Here is a 20,945-nt window from a genome sequence, read left to right as displayed (position 1 = left end):
CAGATTATTCCATCTCAAACTGGGTATTTTGTCAGAGTACAGAAATTCTTAAGTGCATATTTAATCAATTCTTGTTTGACTTAAGTAAAATAACATTAAGTTTATCCTACACTACTAAACAACTAACTGGGAAGACTACGAAAAACAGTAAAGGACAGTATGTTAAGGATAAGCATCATGCAAATGGTCAATCATGAAGGACAAACAGCTTTGTTAACCATGGGGTCTCCAGCATTTAACTCAATGCCAGGCATAGTAAACAATAAATATTAGTTGACGGAACGAATGTAAGAATATATCCATGTACACCTTATTGCCCCAGAAACAAATGTGCTGATTTATCCATAATGTAAAAAAATGTCTGCATAGCAAGCACTTACCCAGTCCACTGTTGTTATAATAGCCCATTCGCATAAATAAAAACCATGACTGCTATGCTTAGACCATAACTCTAATACAGCAAAATAAAAACATTCTGTCTCTAAAAGACCAACTAAGGATTCTTTTGCAATTTAAATTTCACAGACTGCTTTTCTAATGCAGGTGGTGTACCTACCAAAACTAACCCTCTCCCAATTAGTAGAGGTAAAAACCTTATTTCTTTTCCCTCAGAATTTCATATAAATCAAACTGCCACATGGAAATAATCACTTTCAGAGAGCAAGACTTATATAAAGAACAAATACTGAAAAAAAATCATTTATGAGATTTTTATGCACATTTCCTGAAGGAAATACCAAACTGATAAACCTGGACTGTTTCCTAGGTTACAACCTCTCTTCTAGCCTGAGCACTGAAACAATCACTGAAGGATCTGAAATTCTATAGCTAAACACTAAGGAATCAACAATTTGTTACTAACTCACAAATTCCTATACAGAAATTTAGCTTAAAGACAAAAAAGGCAAGAAAAAGGGGTGACAGTTGAGAACCCAGACAGCTCTATTCAAGTTTATGAATGATTTACTCTTAGGGTGGCAAGACTAAATGCAAATGAACGGAGAGGAAACTGTCAGCTGCACTGTGGTTCAACCAATAGGAGCACAGCTCCATCTTGGCTGTGCACTAGACTGCATTACACACAGACGATACCATCGCTTCAACAGCAGCCTTTCAGCAAGAGGTAGGTTTATATGATCTTTTTTATTTAGTAATACATGTCCTTATGATACAGTATAAATATTTTATCATAAAAACCAAGCAGAAAGCTTTGTTCCTACTAAAGACCCAAAAAAATGTATTCATTTCATTGCTTGGCAGGATTTTATTACGAAAATGTGAAGTCCGCCTTGTGCTACTTGATAAGCAAGCACCCTCACCCTCTGCGCCTTAACAGAAAATTCATGACATTTTCTATGAATCTGATCTATATCCAGACCTTAGAGTAAACCATATGCATTTGATTTACGTGGTTACTTGCAAATTTCATTTTCTCTGAGCTATTTCATTTCAGCAGTTTGGTTTCTCTTAACAAAGGATTTTTCTTAAAGAAAAACCTAGACTAAAAGCATAAAGCTTTCTGATTATATGTGCAAATTATATTGGCTGGTAAAAAGCAGTTATTTATAAAAAAAAAAAGTTTGTTGTATTTTAACAAATATGAGAAAATAATTCAAAATTGTTTTTATTTGATTTTGAGTGTAGGTGTAGAGAATGCCTATAAATGATCATAACTGTGATTTTTATATAAAAATAAAAAGACCAGAAAGGTACCAATAGGTAGGCTACATTATACTGTAACCAAAGAGAGCATTTATAGAGCTTCAGATTTTCATATATTTTAATTAAAATTCCTTACAGTGAAATTTTAAAGTCTATGTTACTGAACATACAAGTCATGCCATTGTTAAATTAAAAACCTTCTTAGACAGTTATGTTTTTGGTATGCTACAAAATATGTATTTATCACAGTACTTTAATATGTTAAAGTTATTCTTAAACTGATCCTCAAAATAAATACACAGTAAATCTTTTTTATAAATTCCATTTAAAAAAAAAATATGTCCTAAGAAAAACTGGTTAAGGGACAGGGGGTAACTTTCAAGGTAGTAAGATTACTTTCATGGCTCAGAGCCATCATTCATGTCTACTAAAAATGAGTATAAACTGCTGACCAAATTTCTAATTCTATAATATTCAAGCATGAAAATATAATTATTTATTAGATGTTATAGTTCCAGATTACCTAAACTAAACTAAAGATCCAACTTCTGCCCTTTTCTTTGTTGGTAAATCTATTTAAATTTTAAAGAATTTTTTTCCTTTTATTTCTTAGCCAGTGTTCTGCTGGCATGAGCAAAGTATCCCTTATAGAGCTCAAAGGCTTCTGTAAAAAGATACTGGATCTCTCCAGGCTCAGTACAGTGTGGTTAATTGCCTAGAAAACATTCCTGCTTGATATACAAAGTGTGGGAGCCCCCAAAAAAGTCTCAGATAAAGTAAAAATAACTTTGTCAAATAAAACAGTTAACTTGTAAACTTCAGGTAAACTGCAGGCAGAAACTCCTACCACCCACATTGTCTTAACCCTATAATCAGCCCACATTTTACTGGTAATGTAACTATAGTTAGTGCAGATGGAGGCTCACTGTTGTTTCGCCAAACTACCTTAGAGACATGGCCTACCTCAGAAAGTTCCAGGGCCGTGTGAATTGTTCTATATATAAATGATATTATGATCAGTTGATCATATTTCAAAGTGATATGTTTAAAGGCACTACAGAATTCAATTCAAGGGGTTTTTTTTTTTCCATAAATAGAGCAAAAGCATAATTTTATTCTCATCTGGCAATTCAAGGTTCTAGAACAGCTCCAAGTCCTATCCTTATAAATATTTCACTAGGACCATTTAAAATGGAAGGAGAAATAAGGGAATATACAAAACAACAATATAAACTAAAAATTATAATTTTCCTTTAATACTTCCCATTCTTGTAATGAAATTTTAAAGGGAATGAGGGATCCAGAAAAGTACAATAGACCATTTTTCTTAAGCCATTTTCTCTTACTTTTCATAAGGCATGTTTACAGCATTTGCTTCATATAAATTTACGTTTTAATTTCAAAAATAGTCTTAAAATACAAGGAAATACTAATGGTAAATGTCTTTCTATGTATCTAATTATGTCTAATCCATCAAAGTAAGATTTAGATTTTACCTAAACTTAACACAGAAGAACTGTAGTGTACTTTGAAAGAATAAACCACATTAAATTTAAGGTGATGGGGAAAGGGGGTGGGAAGGGATAAATCTGGGAGTTTGAGATTTGCATATGTTAGCCACTATACATAAAAATAGACTAAAAAAAAGTTTCTTCTGTATAGCACAGAGAACTATATTCAATATCCTGTAATAACCTTTAATGAAAAAGAATATGAAAACATATGTATGTATATGCATGACCGGGATATTGTGCTGTATATCAGAAATTGACATGTTGTAACTGAATGTACTTCAATTACAAAATGAATAAATAATTTAAAAATTAAAAAAAAGTTAAAGGTGGAAGATGACTCCACATTAAAGGTTCACTTTTTCCAGATACGCCCAGAAGCTAACTAAAGAGTGAATGTTTTCAGTTGTTCATCAGTTATCAACACATTCACAAACAGCTGTCGTCATTTACAACATAAACCTGACATGTATGTACTCTTTCTTAAAACTGCTTAGATGCTTCTAGCGAAACTTAGAACTACCCTTGGAGGCACCATACACTGTTCTCTATAGTCACTATTACAAGAATAATTACTAAAGGCACATTCGTGTGTGGATAAAGTATACAGCCTAACCAAAATGAGTTTACTAAACCTCATTTTTTTAGAAGTAATCCAAACACAACAATTAAACACAATAGACTATATAAAACACAACAGACTATTAAAAACCAAAGGCAGGGAATAATTTTAAAATATATTAGTTTGGATTTGAATAAGTAATACATTCAAATGATTCAAAAACCAAAAGAATATACAGAATTGTCGACTAGGAAAAAATGCACAACCTAAAAGTTGAGAATTATGTTTTATTTGGCAGATTTTTTGAGGGGCTTTCTGAGGACTTAAGCCTAGGAGGCAGCCTCTCAGATTGCTCCAAAGAGGTAAGGGAGGAGCCAGGATATACGAGATTTTGCAACAAAAACCAGGTAGTAGGAACATCAAAATATTACAGAAAACCAGATACCTCAGGTTAATGAATTTATAGCTCAAGCTTAAGAATTTGCAGGAAGATGCACGAGTCTGGGAGCACTGAAATCGTTCCTTTGATATGCACCTTAACTATCTAGGGCCAGTATCTAGTTCTTTCCCATCCTGAGTCCCCTCAGTGTGCACTGCTGCAGGCAGCCTGTTTGTCTCCATCCTGAGTTCCCTCAGGGCTCACTGGCAGGTGCAGCTGTAGTAGCTGATGGCTTCACGGCTTCAACATCCTTTGTTTGCTGACACAGCAGGTGGCATTCTTTGTCCACAAGGTACTCCTTGAGAAGTCTCACACACATCCCTGTCCCCAGATTCTACTCTCCAACCAACCCCACAAGGAATCACTGTTATTAATTTCTTGTATCTCCCTTTCAAAGATTTTTGTGCAGATTCAAGCAAGTAGAAATATGTATTATTTCCCTCTTTCCTCTACACACTGTCCTGCATCTTGTTCACCTAAAAACATATCTAAAAAGCTTTCCATAGTCACCTCACTCATGCATTACATTCAACTGTGAATATACTGTATTAATTTAATCAGTAGAAGAGTCACTGAATGAGAGCAAGTTAACTTCAAATAATTAAATGTAATTGTGTCTGTCTGCCTATCCCACCTTCTCCTCCCCCTTCTCTCATCCTTCCCATCCTTATTCCTCCCTCCCTAATTTTTCAGGGGGAGGGGACCTTAAAAGTTTTTAAGCAGTTCACTTGGATCTCAAAAATAAATAGAGTATAAAGTTCCTTAAGCCAACTTTCTAATCATTCTAAAATTTCATTTTGAAATAGTAATTTACATTATCTATCTTTACAAATTCCCCCCAGTTTTAAAGTCACTACAAATTTTTTTTTAAAAAGGCCTACTCATAATAAATTAAACTATGCAAAGTAATAAATTCAGCATAATTTCAACCAGGTATAAATTATGGATTTATATAGTCAACTTGTAGGAGAAAGAAAAAAGCCAAAAGTTTCATATATGTTAGGGAGATAGGATCATTACAGGTGATGCTTTCAAATTTTATTTTAAGTTGCTGTTATTTCTGAAATCAATAGTGAAGTAACAGCTTAAGTCCATTAATAAGGTACATCAACTAATTTGAGGGGCATAATGTGGAAATTGCTTCACTCGACTCTCTCCTCCCTCCCCTACACAATCAGCTCTAATGCCAGATTTAGAAGAGAAATCTTCAAAAGAAATTCCCAAATTTTAAAAAGGAATCAGCCTGAAAAGTCTTAACAAAAAGTCTAAGGAATACGTTCATCAGTGCTGAAGAGGTATAGGTTAGCCCAGGTAAAATTATGGGACAGACCCTCAAGCAGGTCTTCCTGCTCTTCACCCACCCAGCTAAACAGCACCATCCCGTTTCTCCAAGGTCCTCATCTTCTCTCGCCTCTCTATTAACTCCTCTGCTTTTCAAAACCGACCTGGAACTCATTCACACTTAAGTAAAAATAACCCTAACAATGTATGTTACCCTTCCCAGGAATACCCTCATTTTAGTACTGCTAAAAACCTTAGAAGAGCTCCAAAGTTGAACACTTTTCAGGCATGTGCGTGTCTGTGCACATGCACACACTACACTAGTCTATTAGGAAGGCTGGGTCAAAAAGGATTTAACTTCTGTCTCCGTTTGAGTTAGTTTCCATAGGTTACTTGACAATGTGTGCAAAATCAGAGGCAGCAACAAGGCAGAGGTGGAGGGGTAGCCTGGCAGCACCCCACATTGCTCAGCTTCAGCTTACACTGTATCCTATGTGAATGGTGCCCACCCCACAACACAGTATGACCAGTGCTCCCTGGAGTTGTGCAACACAGCAATTCAGCCCTGCTTTCTTAAAGACTGTGCTTAGAAAAGAAAACTCCAAAGGACAAATGAGGGTAACTCTGAAAGGCTGGGTCTCCTGACATAGTTTGAACTGCTGTAATGTAGTGGGAAGTTAATCACAGATCTATGTGCCAGACAATGTATTTTTGTATGTCCAAGAACTAAGGAAGCAACTGATTCAACTACTGTCCATTAGTCTCTTGTACCTCATTTCACGAGGAAGGGTCACTGAGCGCCATGAAACGGAAGGATTCTTAAATCCAAAAATAAGTAAATAAATTTAGGCCTTAACTTCTGGCCTTAGATCATCGATCTGATCTTCAACATACACAAAGGGAAGAAAGGAAGGAAACAAGTCCATTCAGACAGGCGAAGTGATTTGCCAAGCAAATTATATTTAAGAAAGAAAAAGGAAACTTAGAAAATATTAATTTATCAATCCCAAAGTTTTAAAATTATGTTTATAAAGAAAACAAATCTATGTAATTATATTGTTATGGCTTGGAGTTTTTTAAAGTCACCTTTTTATCTTTTTTGGTGTGAACATGATATTGTGATTACATTTTAAAACAGAGCCCTCACCTTTTAAGAGATATGTGCTGAAATATTCCTACATGAAGTGACGTGATATCTGGGATTTACTTCAAAATAATGTATGAGGTAGAAGCAAGAGGGCAGAGGTGGAGACTGGCCGAGAGTTGAGAAATGAAGCTTGTCACGGCACACAGGCGTTCATTATACTCTTAAATTTCTATACCACCTTGAAATTTTCTTTAAATAAAACACTCTCACACACATTACTCCAACACTTAGAAAAGTATTTCCTACACAGTAGGTAATCAATAAATACGTTTAATATTTACAACTACGTAGCAAAGAAAAAGTATGCAAAGTAATTCATTTCTTTCATAAAAGAAAGCATACAAACTCAAGTGGAAGTACGGGGTTTTTCCCCTTTTACTTCAAGAAGTTTCTTGGTATATAGGTATTGCATAATTTTTTAAAGCTTAAAAAGATATTTTTAAAAGATTCAGATAATAAAAAGTCATTTAGCATTTTTAATAGTATCAAATCTTCAATCCTTATGACTCCATTTAAGGCCTAACAAGTATCAGGTCAACAAGAGCAAAATCTAGTGCAAGAACACTGAAACGTTAACTCACTGGCTAGTTCTGTGAAATGAAACAACAATTTAGGTAGCTTTGGAGCACTGAATTTGTCTGTTGTTTTTTTTTTTTTTTAAGTATTCGTGCCCATAGGTCATTGAGGTATTACAAGACATTTAAGACTATCGTACACATTACCAAAAACAAACACCTTAAATTCAGGTCTCTGCATAGGCAACGTTAATCTAAAATTTTATTGTCCTTATTCTGAAAACTGTCATTATTTGGCTTTTCTTTATCTGCTGTTTTTCACTCAGCCACTACTTCCTGATTCAGATCACCTGTCCTGGAAGTTTAAAGGAGAGGAAACAAGAGACAGAAATACACTGAACTAAGCAGGTGAGATGGATCCATGAGGGTAATGCGAAAAGCTTTTCTGAGGGCAGCTGGAAGACTTTAAAGGGCAAATATCTTTTATAAATAACAGCTCACTGACTACTGCTTTAGTCAAATTTTTAAAATAATTCAACTGCCTTTTTCTCCCTCCATTAGCAGTTAATTTCTGTATATGACACTTGAACAAACATATTTGTCTAACAAATGATATACATTAAGAAATACATAGTATGGTTTAAAGAATACACTGCATAGACAGAAAAAACTCAGAAACACCACTCAGGCTCTAATTATGGCAGAAAATAAGGAACACTGATGCAGCCTATATAAATTTACTAACAAATCTTAAAACTGAGATTTGAATTGACAAACCTGTAAACTCTGGTTACATGTATTCATTTTCTACCTCTCTATAGAGTCAAACAAGCGACATAAGAAGTGCTATCTCTTTAAGAATGGCCTCCCTGAGCTCCAGCCTCTGGAATGAAACAACTACATCTGTTTATCAGTACCTTGGTTTTCAAGTTCAAAAAATTTACCCTTTCCATGATAACTGGAACACTGCCTGCTTTGTTATTCTGCTTTTATTTATATTTACAGTGGTCTCTTTAGTAGTGCTGGCTTTCCTTTATGAAGTGCTTAACTGCTGCTGCTGTGTGAAAAACAAAACTGTGAAAGACCTGAGAAGTGAACCGAACCCCCTCAGAAGTATGATGGACAACATCAGAAAACGTGAAACTGAAGTAGTCTAGCTTCAAAAACAGCCCTCAACCACTGAGAAAAAAAGAAAAATTTCCGAGGCCAATTGTTATTACAAAACTGACTCTGTCTATGAATAATTAAAAGATTTCTACTAGAAAGAAAAAACAAATTAAATATGCACTTTCTGTGTGTGTATCCATTTCATTAAATATACAGTGAAACTTCACAAATGTGAATAATTTACCAATCTATTTAAAATGACACTTCAAAAACTGGATAAAAGATTCCTAGAATTCAGTATTCATTAAAAGGTAAACTGGAAAATAAAAGAAAGGCTTATGATCCCCAAGTTACTTATACCTAAACAAATCACATGGACTAAAAAAACAGAATTATTCTCCATGTGTTTTGGTTTAATTAAAATGCTATTTAAAATGCTTATCCAAAACCAAAGTAAAATACTTCCACTAACACATAAGTCCCCACTTATTAAAAAACAGTATTTACTAGTTTATTGAGCTTACACATTTTTTAAAAATTAAGTTTTATGTAAGATTGGTGTGGGAAAAAAAATCTCAAAATACTCAGAAAGGTCACAAGTACACTTGCATAAACTTTTCATAAAACTGACTTACTGTTTAGTAAGAAATACATGGTCTAAGATGGGCCATTTTCAAACTAAAACTTACTTGCACACCCCCTAAACTGCATTTCTTGAGCTTGTTCTTTCTTTATGCTTCTCATATTCACTCTCTCAAGGGCTAAGATACCCAATGCAAAAAAACTGCAAAAAAAAGTCAAAAGGTAAGACCATTTAACACCTGTTAAGAAATAGGGCAGTTTTATTTCTTGGAATGTTAAGAGCTATACAGTATTCTATTTTATAACCATGACACTATTTTGCTACCACCCGTGAACAAACCAAAGCATGCTTTTAACCACTGCACTACAACTGCCCTTAGACCAGAGATGCCACTCCTGGAAATTTATTCTGAGAAATCAGGTCAAAAAAAAAAAAAAAAACCTCAAGATACAAAGATGTGTACAACAGCATTACTCAAAATAACGACAAAAAAAATGGAAATAACAGCCTTTAACTAAATGGGCATTTCAATTTAATAAATTAAGAAGCTATTGAAAATTATGGCAAAACAGCAAATATTTGATATGTGACATGAAACATACATATCTGTCATTTTTGTTTTAGAGAACCCTAAATGCCAGTTTGAAATCACTTTTCGACATAATACTTACTTTTTTTTCTGACATTAGAAACAAACACAGAAAATGTAACCAACTTTCAAAAGACTTATGAAATCTAGATATACAAAATACTTTAATAACCAAGGTACTTGTTAAAACCATATTTTCATAAACAGAAAACTTTGGGGTCCTTGCCATAGTTGGGAAGCATATGGGTCCTTTAATATACAGTTTTTTTTTTTATAATATACACTATCAAATTTTCCCTACCTTACCCTGTACTTTATTTAGCAATTCAACAAATATGTACTGAGTGTTTCTCTGTGTGAGATATTAGGTTACAACAGCAAACAAGTAACCATGCAATTACAAAGGCATACAACAGCTTCCTCAGAAATAGGGAGTGCGATGGGAATTCAAGGGCTAAGCACTGAATTCAAACTGCCAAGTGGGAATGACTATTAAGCTGAAATCTAAAAGAATGGGAGTTAACCAAAGGAAAGAGGGAAGGAGGTACAAAAGAATGTTCCAAGAAGAGGAAGTACTATGAGGAAAGGCCAAGAGGCAGAAGAGAGTAAAGCAGATTAGAGAAGCTACAAGTCAGTATCACTAGCACAGAGTACAGGAACAGAGAGATAGGGGCATAAAAGGTAAGTGGAGACCAGATCAGGCACAGCATGCAAACTGCAGGGAAAGGTGGACTTTGTCTGAAAACAATGATCAGCCTTAAGCAGAGAGAGATGTCATCAGAATAATGATTAGAAAAATCAATGGCTGTTGTACAGAGAATGGATAATAAAGAAAGTAAACCAGGAGACGCGGTAAGCAGCTAATCGGGCAATCCAATGACAGTGGCCCAAACTACGGTGGTATGGTGTCTTTAGTGTTTACACCCAGTATTTCCAGGTCCCCTCTTTCTGAGCACATGGAACCAGTTAGATACAGCCCTGTGACTAGTTCTAGCCAATGAGTTGTGAGATGAAGTCACCCTCACCTCCAGACCAGAGCAATGAACTGGCAGGCAAGATCTTTAAGAGTTCTTTTTCCCTCTGGCACTGAAACCAACAACATTTGCAGTATCAGCTACTCTATCAGCTTGGGTCCTTGACTGACTAATGAGCTAAGACCTCTGCTAACACATGATAAACACAGGTATGAAAGAAAAACTTTTGTTATTTTAAGCCACTGAGATTTTGGAGCTTAAAATAGCCTTAAGCAAATCAAAGAGACTAGGTCTAAGAGCAAGTCTTTGCTAATGTTTAAAACACTTCTAAAATTTTGTTTACCATAATTCAATGCAAATTTTATTGGAATGAGAGATAAACCTGTTATGTACTAATAAGAATGACAAGTCTACTTTCAAAGAAAGATTGGCTCTGCTTTGACGTCAATTAGGAAAACAGCTTGAAGAACATCTAACAAGATGGTATCTATAAAGATCACTACTACTACACTTTGAAATAGGTAAATAATTTTTGTTATGAATTAAGTTGCACTGACCTAGCTGTCTAAAAGATAACAGCCCAAGAGTAAACTAAACTCAAAATAAGCAGAAGGGAGGAAATAATAAATGAAGTGGAAATTAATGAAATTTTTAAAAATCAGAAAAACGGGGAAAAAAATCAATGAAATCAAAAGTTGGGTTTCTAAAATATCAACAAAATTGACAAACCTTTAAGCTACACTAATCAAAAAACAAAAACACAAATTCCTAAAATCAGAAACAAGGAATATCACTACTAAAGGATATCACTACTAAACTTACAGAAATCAAAAAGATTGCAAGAGAATACTTTTAAAAACTTTGGATAATGTAGATGATGAAATGGACAAACTCCTAAAAAGACATAAAATACCAAAATTAACTCAAGAAAGAGAAAACCTGAATAGATCTACAAGAAGAAATTTCTACCAAGAGCATCCCACAATTGGAAAACTCAGTCCCAAATAGCTTACTTAGTGAATTCTATCAAATATTTAGAGAGAAATTTATATTAAACCTTCACAACTCTTCCAGAAAGTAGAGGAAAATGGAATACTTCACAGATCATTTTATTGGGCCATAAATAGCTCAATAGGCATCAGAAGAAAACAACAAACCATACCCCTCATGAATAGAGAGACAAAAATCCTGTACAAAATATCAGCAAACTGAATCTCACAACAAAAAAGACTACACACCATGACCAAGCAGGATTTATTCCAAGAATGCAAGGTTGGTGTAACATCTGAAAATCAATTAATGTAATATACCATATTAATAAAGAACAAGAACAAACATAATTTCAATAGATGCAGGAAAAATATTTAACAATATCCAATACTCACTTAGATTAAAAGCTCTCAACAAACTAGAAATAGGGGGGAACTCCTGATAAAGGGTATCTACAAAAACCCTACCGCTAACATCTTGCATAGATTGAATGCTTTCCCCCTAAGATCAGGAACAAGGCAAAGATATTCACACTCACTACTCCTATCCAAAATCATACTAGCCAGTCCTGACAGGCAAGAAAAATAAAAGGCACTCATATAAATAAAACTGTTCTTATTCACAGATGACATAATCCTATTATGTAGACTAATCCTAAGGAATCCACCCACACAAAAAACTAGAATAAATGAGTTCCACAGGGTTGCAGAATACAAGATCAATATACAAAACTCTAATATATTTATACTAGCAATGAACAATCCAAATATCAAACTAAGAAAATTTCATTCACAGTATCAAAAAGAATACTTAAAATTTAAGACATATTAAAAATTACAAAACATTCTTAAATTAAAAACCTAATAAATGGAAAGATAACCATGTTAATTGACCAAAAGACTTAATATTGTTAAGACAGTAGGTCTCCCCAAATTGATTTAAAGATTCAATGCAATCCCTATCAAAATCACAGTTTGCTCTTTTACAGACATGAACTGATTAGCTGATACTAAAATTTATATGGAAATGCAAAGGATCCAGGAAAACCAAAACAATCTTGAAAAAAAGAACAAAACTGAAGGGCTTACAATTTCCAATTTCAAAACTTGACTGGAATGTTACAGCAATCAAGAGATGTGGTACTGGCATTAAGGACAGACATATGAGTCAATGGAACCTAACAGATTCCAGAAATAAACCCTCATTTATTGTCACCTGAGTATGAATTCAACAAGGGTGCCAATCCAAGTCAATAGGGAAAACCTTTTTCAAAAATGGCACAAGGACAAAAGAATAACCACATACAAAAAAAATGAATTTAGACCCTTATATGAAACCATACACAAAAAAATTAACTCAAATATATCACAGACCAAAATTTAAGAGCTAAAACTATAAAACTCATAAGAAAATACAAGAGTAACTTTTCATGACCTTGGGTTAGGCAAAGATCTCTTAAAATATGACACCAAGAACACATGTGATACTGGATCAACAAATTGTACCCAGAATACACAAAGAACTCTTACAATCAATAGGAAGAAGACAACCCAATTTTTTCAAATGGTCAAAAAGTATCTGAATACATATTTCACCAAGCCACATGGAATGGTCAATAACACATGAAATGAAATGATGTTCAACGTCATTAGTCATTAGGGTACCGCATACTAAAATCACAACAATACTACTTCATACCCTCTAGAATGGCTATAAAGACAAAGAACAACAAGTGTTGTCAAGAATGAGAAAAAAATAAAATAATGTAAAACAGTATACCCATCTGGTAGTTTCTTAAAAAGATGAACATAAAATTATTACATTACCCAGAAATTCCACCCTTAGGTCTTTATCCAAAAGGGGAAAAAAACACATCCACACAAAGATTCGAAATAATCCAAATGTCCATTAACTAGTGAGTGGATAAACAAATTGTGGTATATCCGTACAATGGAATACTATTCACCAATAAAATGGAATAAAGTACTGATACATGCTACAATATGGATGAATCCTGGACAACACATCAGCAAACTGAACGTCACAACAAAGGATTACACACCATGATCAAGTAGCATTTATTCAAAGAATGTTAAGGTTCATTGAATATCTGAAAATCAATTAACTGAATACAGTGTTAACCAACAACATGATCATCCCAACAGATGCCAGGTAAAAGCAACCACATACTAAAAAACACGTATTATACAATTCCTTTTATATGAGATGTCCAGAAAAGGCAAACATATAGAGACAAAAAATAGATTATTTTCAGGGGCTGACATGGGAACAAGGAGTGACTACCAGTGGACACAAGGGATCTTTTGGGGGTGATGGAAATGTTCTAACATTCTATTGTAGTTAACAGCTGCACAGCTCTGCAAACTTACTAAAAACCTTTGAATCATACACTTAAAATAAGTGAACTGTATGGTATAGACATTAAACCTCAATGACATTTTTTAAAAGGATAACAACCTAAATTCTAACACCTTCAATTTTAACACCTTAACAGTTAAATCTTAATAACTTAAGAGCAAAAAACTCTTATCATTCTATCCCTTACACTTAACAAAGTACCAATCAATATGAATGCTGAACTGAAAAAATGAACTTTTCATGACTAAATGGTTTCCCAAAAATAAAAGCTGAACAGTCAGTTTTACTAACCAGAATTCTGTTTAGAACTTGATGATCCTCCATGTTCTTGCTTTGCTTTCTTCTTCTTTGATGATGAAGATGATGACTCAGAAGATATAGAACGTTTTTCTACTACAGGAGTGGAAAGAGCTCGTTTTTTGAACAGCTCCCGTTCTCTCAGCAGGCTTGGATCCATAATGCTGCAAAGAAAAAAATAAATTTCTTTAATACAGATTCAAGTCACTCAAACCTATATGCTAAATTCACAGGTCTCAACAAGAGTTACTTCCCAAACAAAATTACCTTTTATTATTAGTCCCCTAGCACTTGCATTTATTCATTTACTCGTTCACTCAAAAAAATCTTTAATTAGTAACTGTTATAAGCCAAGCACTGTGCTAGGTACTAGGTAAAAAGAATTATTCTCTAAACCACTAGAATTACGCTGTCCAGTATGACAGCCACTGGCCACAGTGCCTACTGAGCACCTGAAATGGGGCAAGAGTTGAGATGTACAAAGTGTAAAATACACACCAGATTTAAAAGACTCAATACAATGAAAAGAACTTTTAGAACTACTAATGAGATATTTAAGATTGATTATGTTAATGTGATAATATTTTGGATATTCTAGGTTAAGTAAAAGGTTAAAATTAATTTTCCTTTCTTTTTACCTTTTTTAAACTATAGGTACTAGAATAAAATTTTTTTTGACGTATAGTTGATTTACAACGTTGGGTTTTAAAATTTTTAAATTACATGTGTGGCTCACACTTGCAGCTCACACTATTTCTGTTGGACAATGCTGCTTTAGAAACAGCATCAGGACAACCAGGCAGAAATTAGAAGACATAAGGCTCACTGCAAAAAAAAAAAAAGAGAACCATCAGAATTGCTTATAAATTAAAAGGTACATTTTAAAACTGATGAACTCTAACATTAAGTGGTGAAGAGGCTGGATTAATATTTGTTAGAAATATGTACAGAAAATTCCTGATTTACAGGGAGATGGGACTAGATCTCTTTGTCCCTCAGTTCTGAAACTATAATTCTAAGTTACTTCAGTACAATCGGAAAGCCACAGGTCATTAAACCAAGTATTTAAAAACGTTCCTCTCTTGTCTGAACTCTCCCTAGAACTCTGTGGAGAGTCTCAGAAGCACACAAGTTGACAATGTAAATGATTTCTACATTGTAAGACTAATGGTAATAAGTTGGGAAGAAAGGTCTCAGAGGAAAAAAAAGACTATCTTATACTCTGAAAGCCTTCAAGCATGGAGTAGCTCAATAAATATTTGTTAAATGAATAATGAATGAGGAACATCTTTAAATTGCTCTAGCCTCATTGTTAATGGTTTCACAAGCATTAATTAAACATCTTGTTTGTGAGGCACTGTACTCCAAGCTCTAAAAGGTTCTGGAAGATAAATCTTTGCCTTCAAGCAGCTTACATTTGAGGACACGAGAGCACAAAGCACCTCACTTAAAAAGCAATGAAGAAATAAAAAGCGACTTAGCATGCTAAAAGTTAAAAACGTAAGCACTAGTAAGAAATAATCAGAGTAACTTCAGTTAAGGAAGAATCACTCGTACTGGACCTCGAATCAAACACCTGCCTTCTCCCCTCAGTTCTAATCCCTAAGAGTAACATGACCCTGGGCAAACCACTAGACTTCTCGAAATCCAGTTTTATCATAAGTAAAATGAGGATACCTATCAATGCTGTCTACAGCTAGCCCAACTGTAAGAATAAAGTGAGCAAATGTTTGTGAAAGCAGTTTTTTAAATAGTACAGCTACATACATATGTTATTTCAGTATTACTATTTTGAGTTGGATCTGAAAAGAAATAACAGAATGGTTATACTGGGGCGAGGAAAGCAGGAGAGTCTTGGGGGAGGGAAGGTGAGAACAAGAGAATTCCCAAGGCTGGGGGAGGGGGGGGGGACGGGACAAGCTAAAACAAGAAACACCTGTATCTGTTTCACCTTGTTAAGCCAGATAATTAACCCAGGCTTTTATAATCACAAGTTTAACACAGTAAATGAAAGGGTTACAGTTTACAAAGACCTAAATGTTTACAGCATTTGATCCTCACAACAGGATCAGATAATAAATATTTGGGTATTTAGGTTTATCCCTATTTCAACAGGTGAAACTTGACGTGAAGGGGCATAGTTAAGGTCACACAGCTGAAAGTGCCTGAGCCAGGACTCCAATATCCTGACTCCTAAGTCAGCTGCTCCTGACTCCAGCCCTGAAATGCCGGCCAAGGCCTCCGAAACAAAAGCGACCTGTGTGGTGCAGGTAACGTTCAGTGGCACCTGAAACATATAAGGCTTAATGTCTTTCACCATCACACGCTCCAACTAACTTTTCCTCCTTTTTCTCAAAGATGACTCAATATTTGGAGTTTTACATGAACTGATCAGTGTAGCAGACAGGACATATCACCCTGCCCATTTTACATTTTAAAAAACACCACCACAACTCAGTAAGTTCACGTGTTCGCCCACTAAGAAGCCAAAAATTAAATCAGATCTTCTGACTCCAAAGTCCCACGTTCTTTCCAGGATATTATTCGATTTCTTTCAACCTTACTACTTTTCCTCTCTTTTGCTTCTTTCCCTGCCTGAGCCTCGCAGGTGCCAACACTATGAATAGCCGGCAAGCTGAGAACAGAGACTGCTTACCGCTTACATGACAGAAATGTAGAGGTGGACGGTAAAAGGTAGCGCCGCAATTTGTTTTGGAAAATGTCTTTAGACTTTGCAGAAAACAAACTATTATAACTAAAGTTTAAAAATCATTCCAAACTAGGTCTCCAAAAGGCAGGTGGAAAAAAACAGTCCATGAAGGAGCATAAAAATTATAGTTAGCTGGACGCCGTGGTTTCCCCAAACTCCACACACATGGTTTATGCGGTTACTGCTAATGTAAACTTCGGGGCTAGAAAGAGGCGCCATCAGCTCTCCGATTCGAATTTCCCCTTTCCAACCCAAGTTTGTCAATGAACCCCCGGCCTAAAAGACAATGCTCCTCACAAGTTGTGACCGGGTTTTAAGCGTTTCGCGTAGGGAACGGAAGCCCCAGCGTCCCACGGAGTGAGAGACCCGCCCGCCCCCGAGAGGAGGCGGCCCCGAGGAACTCCAGGCCGGGGCTCTGCGCCCCTCACCCGGCGGCCGCAGCCCTTACCTGAGCGAGAAGGGCCGCCCAACGCGCCCCGCTGCCGCCTCGACCAGCCGCCCACGCCCGCGTGGCCGCCGCTTCCCGCTCGTTGTCAGCGCCCCAGCCTGCACGCACGCCGGGGCGCTGCCCCGCCAGGTCCGGGTTTCCGCACAGGCGGCGTCGGCGGCGGCAGCTGAGGCGGCGACTCGGCCCCGTGCTCCGCCCGACACTTCCTGATCTGGCCGCTAAGAACTCAGTCCCGGCAGCCACCGCGGCCGCTGAGAACGCGCGTGCGTCATTACGCGCCCCGCCTGGATAGAGCGGAAAGGGAATCAGCCAGCTGGGGCGTCCCGGGTCTCCATGACGACGGGAGCGTGGTTGGGGGTGGGACTTAGGTTGGAAGCGAGTAGCCGCCACTAGAAGACAAGCTATCTTTCCTTTACAGCAGTGGAAACAGATTTCAGTTTTGTTTTGTTTTGTTTTGTTTTGTTTTGTTTTTAAGAAATATAAAGCTACTAGATCCTCCTGCAGCGTGCGCTGGTATGTGTTTAACCCTAGTGGCGAAGAGATTTTTCAAGTTATTTTCTATCTGGTGTCTTGTGACTTTACATCAAGTGCCAGTCACCATCACCTAAACTCAAAGAACGTTGTTCCAACTCTCTCTTTTACAAGGGAGGAAAAAGAGGCCCAGTGAAATTAAATGACTTACCCAAGGCAGTACAGCAAATCCTGACGTGAAGTTGAGTTTCTGAACTCCCAACAGCGATCCCCGTGAACTCTCTTAGAAAAGGATTTCAGAATCAGAAGAAACGTGAAGGGGTAGAAATAAAGCGACGAAAAAGATAACTGACCGTGTCCACAGCCTGCAATGTATTGGAATGCGTCAGATTTCCTGCGGCTGTCCTTTCTTCACTCTTACAGCGTAAAGCAGCAGCATAGCCAGTGCTCAACTATTCTGAAGCTGTCGTTTACATTGTACAGGTTATTCCTCAAGTTACTTAACCTGTGCTTCGGTTTTACCATCTGGGAAATGGGAATAATAATTGTACTACCACAATGGGTTACTTGCCCTGGACTATTGTGAAGATTGAATGAGAAGCCAGATGGGCAGCCTCGACCTAGGGCCTAGGGAAGGCATAAGAAAAACATTTCACTCTGTACCCATTAAACAGTAATTCCCCATTTCCTCCTCTCCTCAGCACCTGGTAACTACTAACCTACTTTCTATCTCTGAATTTGCCCTAATTTTAGATATTTTATATAAGTGGAATAGTACAATATTTGTCTTTTTGTGTCTGGCTTGTTTCACTTGATAAGATGTTGTCAAGTTCACCCGTGTTGTGGCATATATCGGAACTTCATTTTTCTGTGTAGCAGCTTCATTTTACATTTTAATTTTTCACATTAACGAATTGCTTGGTAGAGGAAAATTGAAGGCAAATAAGTTTACTTCATTTTGCCATCAAATAATAACTGCCTTTCAGTTCCCCTCACCAGTTAATCCATGTCAACTAATTAGATACCTACATTCCCAAAATGGCCAACAAAGCAAATTAGCTTACATCTACACAAATCAAGAGCTAAACTTAGTACTCTGCTCCTCACCTGTCCTGGATTTCTCTAGCACTGACAGTCTCCTCCATTGGAGCCTTTTCCCCTGCCTTCTGATGCTCCCTGCGTGCGTAATCCTGAAAATATCTTTCCAGGACCCTGCTCCCTTCTCAGTCATTCATCCCATAAGGGAGTCTTTTTTTCTCCTCAACCCGTTTTAAGTTCTCATGCTGGGGCCTTCTAATTAGACAAACGAAAGATAGATTAACAAGGGAAAAGCAAACAAGTTATTAGCATGTGCATCACACACACACACAGGAGTACCTGGAGATGGAGTCACTCAAAGGGATGTTTAGAACCTGAGCTTAATTGGCACCTTAACAAAAGAACAATGAAATTTTAGAGAAGTGACAAGATTTTGAGCAAAAAGGACTCTGAATTTCTAAGGTGGTAAATTGTGTAAAGGCAAATTTTTGAGGAAACTAACGGAAGATAAGGGCTAGTTAGTAAAATTTGTCATGTAGCTTCCTCTGGTGCCATCTCTGAGATGTCTCTGGTGATTAACTTTTGTCCTTCCTGGTAGCGAGAGTATGGGGCACAAACTGCACAAATTTTTGTCCTATGTTTAGGCACATAGAGGGCAGAGAGCTTTTCTTATATCTACTTCAGTTGCCATCAGCTGAAAACAATCCTTCTGCCAAAGTGACATATGTTGTGGTGGCATACTCTGCTATTCTGCAATCCTCTCACAAACTTGCTCCAAAAAAAATTTGCTCTTGCCTCCACTTGGTAACTCTTAATCTGCAGGGGTTAAAACACTGGCATGGGAGCCAGACAGAACTGGCCTGGATATATCTGCTCCAGCACTAGTCATAGGACCTTGAGCCAGAGGAAGCAAGCTCTCTGCTGTCTTCTTATAAGCTCTAATCCTATCAGGAAAGCTCCACCCACTTGACCTAATTACTTCCCACAAACCCTCCCCCCTGGGTAACTGAGTTTATTCTGCACTAGCTATCATACTAACTACTTTACATGCATTAGCTCATTGAATCCTCACAGGAACCCAGTGAAATATTTATACAGTATTTTTAATTTTTAAGGACTCTTCATATTGTTTTTCCATAATGGTTGTACCAATTCATGTTCCCGCTAACACTACACAAGTGTTCCCATTTCCCTGCGTCCTCACCAGCACTTGTCATTTTCTATTCTTTTGATAGTAACCGTCCTGATAGGCATGAGGTGATACTTCACTGCTGTTACGATTTGCATTTCCCTGATAATTAATGATGTCCTGCATCTTCCCATGCCCTTGTTGACCATTTGTATATCTTCTTTGGGGATGCCTATTCAGCCTTTGCCTGTTTTAAAATCAGGGTTTTCGTTGAGTTTTAGAAGTTTCTTATGTACTCTGGATTAGCCCCTTATCAGATATAAGACGTAATTATTTTCTTCTATCCTGTAGGTTGCCTTTTCATTCTGTTATTTCCTTTGATTTGCAGAAGTTTTAAAGTTCGATGTCATCTTCATTTATCTATCTGAAACCCTGCCTCTACATATAGACTTCCTCCTGGGTAGCTATTGGCCAAGCTGAAGTTACATGCCTTTGCCTAAACCAATCAATCACTGTTAAAGAAACCACTGTGATAACCTCAACTCACAAACATTGACTCACGTTTTTGTGGGTGGTAAGGGAGTAGCCCTTTTTGAACACATGGATAAGCAGAGTGAAATTCAGAACAAAACTGAGGCTTTGCCAACAGAAAGAAGGCAGGTAATTACTAAGTAGACAACCATCATGGTCTGCCCCCATGTATGTAGAACATATCATCAAATATATGTATTCTAAATCTAATTTGGATCTCTTTGTATCCATTTTTATTTGCCTGACTGCTAGTGAAGTTGAATATTTTCTCATAAACATACTGGCCATTCAGTTTTCATTTATGTGAATGGTCTGATCATTTACTTTGCCTACTTTAAATGAACTGTTTCTCATTAATTTATAGGAGATATATATATATACACACATACAGAGATCTCTATATAGACATAGCTCTTTATATATAATATAATTTATATTTTACACTGGATACCAATATATTGGCGCTAACTCTTGGTAGATAGACAGATAGGTAGATAAATGGATAGACAGACCTGTCAAAATTGTCAACTTTATAATGGGAGAAGTTTAACATTTTGGGATAATTTGACTCACTTGTCCCTG

General features: G+C 36.4%; 2 protein-coding genes across 4 annotated transcripts in view; one reads left to right on the top strand and one right to left on the bottom strand.

The window, feature by feature from the left end:
* Window positions 1–17,424, bottom strand: part of GTF2E2 (general transcription factor IIE subunit 2) — a 59,999-nt gene extending 42,575 nt beyond the window's left edge. The window contains exons 1-2 of one of the 2 annotated variants that reach the window (XM_032468705.1): window positions 17,195–17,424; window positions 14,031–14,200 (exon numbers count right to left, since the gene is read on the bottom strand). In XM_032468705.1, the coding sequence (XP_032324596.1) occupies window positions 14,031–14,196 (166 nt within the window). In that variant the 5' untranslated portion in view covers window positions 14,197–14,200; window positions 17,195–17,424. The remainder of the gene's footprint in view (window positions 1–14,030; window positions 14,201–17,194) is intronic. The other variant, XM_032468704.1, reaches the window with a different exon arrangement.
* On the top strand, window positions 971–8,308 carry SMIM18 (small integral membrane protein 18). 2 transcript variants are annotated; one of them, XM_006194590.3, is made up of 3 exons: window positions 971–1,123; window positions 7,444–7,525; window positions 7,939–8,308. In XM_006194590.3, the coding sequence occupies exon 3, from the start codon at window positions 7,978–7,980 to the stop codon at window positions 8,272–8,274; it is 297 nt and encodes a 98-aa protein (XP_006194652.1). In that variant the 5' UTR covers window positions 971–1,123; window positions 7,444–7,525; window positions 7,939–7,977; the 3' UTR covers window positions 8,275–8,308. The 2 variants fall into 2 exon arrangements, with proteins under 2 accessions (XP_006194652.1, XP_032324597.1); XM_032468706.1 differs by lacking the exon at window positions 971–1,123 and adding an exon at window positions 3,542–3,642.
* Window positions 17,425–20,945: the final 3,521 nt, after the last annotated feature.

This window comes from Camelus ferus, chromosome 26 (assembly GCF_009834535.1).
Source record: "Camelus ferus isolate YT-003-E chromosome 26, BCGSAC_Cfer_1.0, whole genome shotgun sequence".
NCBI lineage: Eukaryota > Metazoa > Chordata > Mammalia > Artiodactyla > Camelidae > Camelus > Camelus ferus.
The sequence above is the reverse complement of the archived record's forward strand: the minus strand, read 5'-3'. Positions and strand labels throughout refer to the sequence as shown.

Excerpts from the sequence above, each read along its gene's own strand:
- SMIM18 (XM_006194590.3), top strand. The coding sequence starts at position 7,978 with ATGGCCTCCCTGAGCTCCAGCCTCTGGAATGAAACAACTACATCTGTT.